Source organism: Lactuca serriola, chromosome 4, assembly GCF_051521515.1.
Source record: "Lactuca serriola cultivar US96UC23 chromosome 4, Lser_US96UC23_V15, whole genome shotgun sequence".
In the NCBI taxonomy this organism is placed as follows: domain Eukaryota; kingdom Viridiplantae; phylum Streptophyta; class Magnoliopsida; order Asterales; family Asteraceae; genus Lactuca; species Lactuca serriola.
The window spans coordinates 19,249,774-19,257,791 of NC_136411.1; the positions used below are offsets into that span (position 1 = coordinate 19,249,774).

General features: G+C 33.1%; 1 protein-coding gene across 1 annotated transcript; it reads right to left on the reverse strand.

The window, feature by feature from the left end:
* Nucleotides 1–766: 766 nt before the first annotated feature.
* On the reverse strand, nt 767–5,443 carry LOC145098091 (uncharacterized). Its single transcript, XM_079035768.1, has 3 exons — nt 5,297–5,443; nt 4,978–5,191; nt 767–1,122 (listed from the first exon to the last, which is right to left on the reverse strand). The coding sequence occupies exons 1-3, from the start codon at nt 5,441–5,443 to the stop codon at nt 767–769; spliced, it is 717 nt and encodes a 238-aa protein (XP_078891894.1).
* Nucleotides 5,444–8,018: the final 2,575 nt, after the last annotated feature.

The following is an 8,018-nucleotide window of genomic DNA, read 5'->3' on the forward strand; positions in this document are numbered from 1 at the left end:
ATTCATGTGTTCTAAGGTCAAAATTGGTGTACGAAGAGAAGCAGTGATATAGATCTCGGATAAGTGGGTAGTCAATTGAATTAAAAAAAAAAAAAAGAAAAAAAAGATAGGGTTGAGTATCATAACATAAGCAATGTGATAAAAGTCAAAGCAATTTTGTTCTTGGTCAAATTTTTGAGATTCGAAGTCAGTGATTATGTCCTCAAGTGATGTAAAATATTTAGTTATGTTTAATAATTGCGTTTTTTTATTTAATATAATGTCAAAAAAAGATAAATAATATAGAGTGATAACCATTTCCAAATGCTAGTAGTTTGGTAGTTGACATGTAGTGAAGATAACATGGCGCATATGTGACAATAATTTAGGAAAAGTATAACTCATATAGATATCTGATATGTTTTGCCTTATTTTTATACCGAAACACATGATAGAGAAATTCTCTTCAGGATTGTTATTGTCAATACTAAAAGACAGTGGCGAAGCCAAGATCAAACTAAAGGGGTAACACCAAAAATAATCCGTGTAATATACAATAAGAAAAAAAATAAAAACTGTCATTTCATTAGACATAAAAAAGTGTCAAAGTTACATTTTAAAGTTCACCTCTTCGCTCTTTCATTTTCCGAAAACGAGTAATTATATTTTCGGTTTTTACATTCTCAAGTGTTTCCTTTTCTACACTACAAATCAAAGCACCATTCATAAAATCGTCACCTATTTTATTACGCAAATCAGTCTTCAACAACTTCATTGCAGAAAAACATCATTCAACGGTTGCGTTTGCGACGGGCAAAACCAAAGTTAGTTTTAATAATCTATAAACCGAAGGAAAAGATAAGTGTTTCCCTGTTTCCACTAATAAACGAGAGAGGTCCGCAATTCCCTTCAAGTTGACAAATTTCTCATCGTGGAGCAAAAAGTAATAATAGATATCAAGTTGCCCGTTAAGATGCACCCTTTCTGAATCGTCAAAATCATTTTTGTATATCTCGCTTAGCTTCAACAACTTTGATTTATCAAAACTAGAAAATGAGTCACAAGTACTCAAAGCCGCCATGTTCTCTATCAGCTCCGTGCCAACTTCACTAAATCGATCCCCAAATTCTTGAATTTGCATATCTAAAATCGTGTTAAAAATCACAACTTCAAAATGATGTTTATTAGTCATATTGGTCCTACGCTTTCATGGGGTAACATAATATTCCGATATGTCCACAATTCTAATACTATGTTTTTCTCAAAAAGCACATACCTTCTTCCAAATTTGTGGAAACCAATCTTTTCTAAAAACTAACAATGCTTTTGTTGTCCCTTTTACTAATGATGTTGCTTCCAAAATATCTTGATCTTTTTTGTGAAGATGTTTTGACAAGGTATCTGTGAGGCCCAGAATTTCCAACATCAAGTGTAAAAGAAACTGTCACAACTAGGAATTCTAATGCTTGGTAAACACTTAAGAAGGATAACATTGTAACTAAAACTTGAAAGCACGTATGGTGCTTATTCAATGACAACAAAATTTCATCAAACACTCTATACAAACATTCAAATAGTCAACAAAAGGTTGGAAACCCTAAAAATCCCGGTTTAAGTCCATTTTAGACTAGGATTTCCTTATTGGGCCTAATGGACCAATAAGCTCCCAATTTGACTATTTTGGGCTTAGAACTCTTAAATGGGCCATAATTGGACCCATTTGCATGAAACTTAACATTTTGGGCCTTATAAGCCTAAATGGACTAGTTTATCTTTAACGGGCCTTATTGGGCCATAACAAATCTAATTAGCCCTGATGGGCCATAAAACTCATTCTTTGATGTTTATTGGGCCATGAACTACTCTAAAGGCCCAATGGGCCGAAAATCATCAAATTAGGCCTCATATTTTCGGACTCAAGCACTAAAGGCCTAAACCACCTCTCTCCTTTCCTCTTTTCGACCCAATATATATATATATATATATATATATATATATATATATATATAAGGGAAATGGAGGTTGACTTTGGAGGTGTCACCTCCATATGACACAACAAATAATAAAGCAATTGCATCTCATACTTCCATGCAAGCTTGTATGATCCAACATGCATCAAGGTCTTTTTCCCTCTCTCTTTTTCTTCCTCTCGGCCGACTCTACCCACACACATACATCACCATTGCAAATTACTTCAAACCCTCTCTAGAACACCTTCATCCTTCCTCCAAATTTTCAAGAACCATAAGGGCTTCAAGAAGAATCTCATTCAAAAATCACTTGCAACTACATACTAGTGGTAAGATCTTGCAAATATGTTTTCCTTCTACACTTAATCACTCTTCTTACAACCTTAAATTCTTGATCATACTCCATAGAACTCTTCAAATTCGAGGTCTCTTCAAGGAGCTTGCTAGGACCAAATTTTCTTCATTTCTTTCTTAAAAACCGTGAGCAACAAAGCAAGGTGAGTTCATACCCCTCTATTTTCGGTTTTCACAAGTTTTATGGGGGAGAATACAAGTAAAATGTGTAGATCTATGTGTAGTTGTATGTTATGTGTGATTTCATGTGTTTATGTGGTAAATATGTGCCAAAAATGAAAGAAATCTCGAGATATATAGTTCAAGGAGGAAGAACACGTGATCTAGGGGGTATTACACTTAACAAGTCAAGAAAAATTATCATCTAAGGTTAAAATAAGCATGTTACAACATAAAACTCATTTTTGGGCTATTTTTGTCAAATAAACAAAAGTTGGGAAAAAGGTTGTCATTCACGGTTTTTATAAGCATCAAAAGGGTCAAAACAGTTAAAATAGAAGTTTTTATGAATATTATGCTCTTCAAAGGACTAAAAATATAAATTGTAACCTATTGGGCCAACATTTGGGCTTTTCGGCCTATAGGCCCACAATTTGCGAAAAAATGGGTTTTAAGGGGCTGAAATGGTAAATTTCTCAAAACAGTGGGTAGAAAAGTAAATAAACCTATTTCAGGGGTTAAAATGACCTTATTCAAAAAGGATTAAAAATGTAAAGTTTTTTGGATTTTGGGTCAAATTTGTAAAAGTTGCAAAAAGTTGGGATTATAAATGAAAATCTTTTATTAAAGGGACTGTAAAAGCCAAAAAGTAAACTTTGGGCCGAAACGTCTTTTAAATAAGTGTTTGGGCCAAAATATCAAGAAAAATACTTTAAGGACCTAAAATGTCATTTTTTTTATAAAAAGGGACTAAAGGTGTCATTTTTCTTAAAGAAGGACTGAATAGGTCAGACCAATATTTTTGAGTTAATTATTTTATTATTAAGATATTGGGTAAAAAATACCAAAATCTTAACTAGGAATTTAGAATGGAAAAATGTGCATATATTTTCATTAATTTAAATATCGTTATAAAACAATCGACAAACTTCGTGCCTTTGCGATTTAACAATTGATCAATCAGACCTTCAGACAATTATACCATACTTAAAACAAGTAAATATTCAAACTGTTGGTCTTGAAAGATTCTAATTGTGCTTATTGGGCCTTCGTGACCCATTAACATGACTTTTGGGCCTAACAATAATAATATATGTTTATTGGGCCTCCTGTGACCCAATTACATGCTTAAGGGACCCTCAATGGCAACTACATGTTGTTGGGCCTTAGTGGCCCACTAGCATTGCTAGTAAGGTCGAAATAAATCATATTACGAAGTAGGCTAACGCGCCCTTTGTATACTCGACAGCTTTGGATAACACATGCGATTAGTTGAACCTCGCAGTCCTCTTCTCCTCGTTTGTTAGGGTTACCTTCTATTCAAGTAAACAAAAATCAGGTCGTTAATCAAGGGTAATCAAATTCGTTTGGATTAAGTGAGTAATAACGGGCGACACCTTTAAGTGTCGGTCGTAGTCTGTAGTTATAATCAAAGTCTCATGAAGGGAGAGCGAGAGTTTGTGTATAGATCTATACGGGAGTGACTCCCCCCACACCTAAGCTGTTCGCTACAGTTAGACTCGGCCAGTCTAGGGTGACAAAATCTTAAGATTAATTCCGGCGTTCACTAGAATACCAAGACAGACGAACTAGTCAGTATCATGCATGGTTATAACGACTCACATAAAAATCCAATACCATCTAAGTAATCAAGGGAAATCATATTTAGTCGTTGTGATGATATAATAATACAAAACGGTCATACTATTTATCGGAAAACATCGGGTTTTTCGGGGGAAATCAACATTAGTCACTTCTACTTTCAATAACTATAATGCAAAACTTTTCATTTATATACGTTTTGAAATCATTCATGCATAAACCTATGGATCTTCACACTTTTTGTATAAACAATTGTCGTTTCAGAAATATCGGATTTTCTAGGTTTTTATAAACTACACAAAACATTTTCATATCAAACCTGCTTATGAACTCACCAACATTCCATATGTTGACGTTTTCAAAATAACTTGTATTCTCAGGTAACAGATAAATTGAAGAACAATACCAAGTGTATTAGGATGTTATGTTTTGAAAAAAACTCTCAAACGATATGATGTGGAAATGAAATATTTAGACAATGTACTTGATGTGAACAATGTCAGTTGTAATATATTGATGTATGGTGATGTTTATGTTATGTTTCATGTATATACATTGTGATGATATTTCAATTTAAGTCATGCAAGCCATCAGATGTTTCCGCCGTCTGGTTCGGGGGTGTGACATAAAAACCCGAAATCAAGTGTCTTGAAATATGACAAAATACCCTTTGCTTGATACGGTTAGATAAACTAGACCCCTCATCTTTGACATAATTAAGTACCTCAACAACTTCAGCAAACAAATTCATCAAGATTATAATTGTTCGATAATGTGAACCCCATGTGGTATCTCTAGCTCGAGGAAGAGAAATCTCTTGATTCAATCCTCTTCCAGTTTCAGTTTCACCAATAGCAATTTCAGCTTCAACTCTTTTTTTTTTGCATCTCTCGTATCATGTCTTTTCTCTTACAAGAACCACAAACCACAGTAACCACCAAAGCTAATTGTTCAAAGAATTCTTCAACATCATCATGTTTATTTACTACCACCACAACCACTAACTGAAGTTGGTGTGCAAAACAATGTATATAATGTGCAGAACTATTTTCTTTTAATATCAATGATTTCAAACCATTGAATGCACCACTCATATTACTTGCCCCATCATAACCTTGCCCCCTCACCTATTTATTTCAAACAATTAATAAAAGATATAATACATAAAACATATCTAATAATAATAATAATAATAATAATAATAATAATAATAATAATTTATGAATTCTCACCTGAGCCGTACTCAAGTTGTTGTCAGTAAATACATAATCGATGGTGTCTTTAAGAGTCAAAGAAGATGTATCTAACACATGAACAACTCCAATAAACCTTTCTTTTACAATCCCAAGTCTATCAACATATCTCAAAACTATAGCCATTTGTTCTTTTTTAGAAACATCACTGGACTCATCAATTAATATACCAAACATATCTTTACCAATTTCATCATAAATAGACTTGATTATCTCTTTTGAAAAGCAATTGACAATATCTTTTTAAATCGTCGGAGAAGTCAACTTTTCATTTTTGGGAGCATTTTCTAAAGTGACATTAAAAATCCTTTCATTATCTTCTCTAATCAAAGATAAGATTTCAATGAAAAGTCCTCTATTTTTAGAATTTTCCGACTCATCATGACCATGAAATGGTAATGTATTTTTCAATAAAAATCTACAAGTACGGATTGTAGCACTTAATCGAATTTCATAATTACTTTTCTCAATTTCCGTTTTCTTATGAAGGGGTTCACTAATAGATTGGTTTTTTCTCAAGCAAATCACACTTTTCTTGTGCCTTTTGGTGATAACCTTGAATATTACCCATATGTTTCCAGAATGTTTTTTTTTTACTCCAAGTGTCAAAGCCTTCGGTTGTAAATGCATATCTTCCACCTTGTTCCCCTACCATGTCTCCAAACAAGTAGCAACACAAACAATATGCCTTGTTATTTTTAATGCTATACTCTAACCATGGAAATTCAACAAACCATTCAACAACAAAACGTCTAAGCTTCTTACCAACTAACTTTGATTCAAAAGTATGCCCCTTTGGTTGACAAGATCCTTTAGTCAAATATGCCCTCCTTATTTCATCTCTTTGATTAGGATGATAAGATGTAATTTTTGGTCTATCCCCCGAGTCCGAAGGAAGATCATTCAAATCAAAAGTATTTGGAACTTGTGGTATTTTACTAGGTTCATTAGGTTGTGGTCCTTGTGGAGCTCGTGGTCTTTGAGTAGGTTCATTAGGTTATGGTTCTTGTCGAACTTCTAGTTTTTGACTAGGTTCATAAGGTTATGGAACTTGTGAACTTTCATTATGCTTATTTCTTTTAGAAGTTCTTTCACCATTGTCATCTAATTGTCTTTTGAAAAAGTTGTTAATAGAACCTTACAATCAAAATATTTCAACTATAATCTTGATTTCAAGTTTCAAACGCAAATAATCACTAACTGTCAAGTATTAACCCTAAATCCCTAATTAAACAAACATAATTGCTATTCATTAATTTTTATTTTTTCAAGTTTCAACAATCAATATAATGCCAAAATCTGTGGTAAATATGATGGATAATAAAGAACAAAAATATAAGAAATTTGATATATTTTAGTTTTTTTTCTTTTTAGTTTGATTCACCTCCAAAAAAAGGTTTGTGAGACACAATATAAAAACATTATATATATATATGTGATATCGTAATGTATATGTATTAGTTGTCTAGTGTCTCGATGACTTAATTCCTATGTGGCTATGAGCCTATCAGGGCCGACTCTATGTAGAGGTTTTGTAAGGTAGGGCTTAGGGCCCCCAATTCTAAGGGGACCCATATTCTCCAAAGTCCAAAGGTTTAATCCATTAAAAATTCCAAACCGGTAACCACAAAATAAATGAAGCAGAAGAATAAATCAACGATGGTTGCACTCATGAAGCTGGAACGACTTTGCATTCTTCTACCGATGCTAATTTCTGTGAAATATTCATCTCATCCGTTTTCGATTTCCGAGTATAGTAAAGGCCAAAGGGCCCCAAATTTTTGGTTTGCATAGAGCCCCCAAAATGGTTGAGCCGCCCATAGAGCCTATAACCTATGAACGAGTTCTATTGTAATTAAAGATAAACAATAAAATACAATAATTGATATAGTAAAGTCAAATTGCCAAATTGAATTAATTAATCAACAAGAAACATGAACACTTGATAAAGTAAATATGCTTACTTGCTTCATTGTTTGCCGATTGACACTACTATTGACAATTGAGAATGACGATTGACACTACTATTGGCAATTAAGAATGACGATAATGGCTGGGCAGTAGGGCGAAGACACTAGGTGGTTTGATCGAGACTTATGTTTTGTTTTGCATGTCAGTTTTTTTTTTAAATAAATAGGTACAAGATATGGATTTGGTTATTTCTTATCATTAAATGATTGGGCTTATATATTTTAGGCTATTTTAAAAGAATGGACCATTAAATTTGGACTTTAAATATTTTAGATCTATAATATAAGGTAGCCTTTATTTTTTATCAGGGTAGAACCGTAATATAATTTTTTTTAACGAAAAATATATACTTCTAGACAAAATTTGAGGGGTCACACGGGCTACCCCGTGTAACAACATAGATCCTCCCTGCTAAAAGATAAAGAGCCATATCACAAAGAGAGAATCCTTAATAAAAAGCAATCATAATCAATGTTTTAAAAACCGGTTTGTACCGGCCGGTCGAGCCGGTTGGACCGGGAACCGTGGAAGGAAGTGGTTCAACTTGTACCAATTTTATGTCTATTTCTGAACTAGAATAAACCGACCGGTTTTTAAAAAGACTCGTTTGAACCGGTTAAATTAAATAAAAACAAATGAAAATGAATCATTTTACATAACAAACTTTGGTATTTTTTCACATCTATCAGATTTCTTTGAATAAAACTACATGGTAAATGTTATGAAGTTT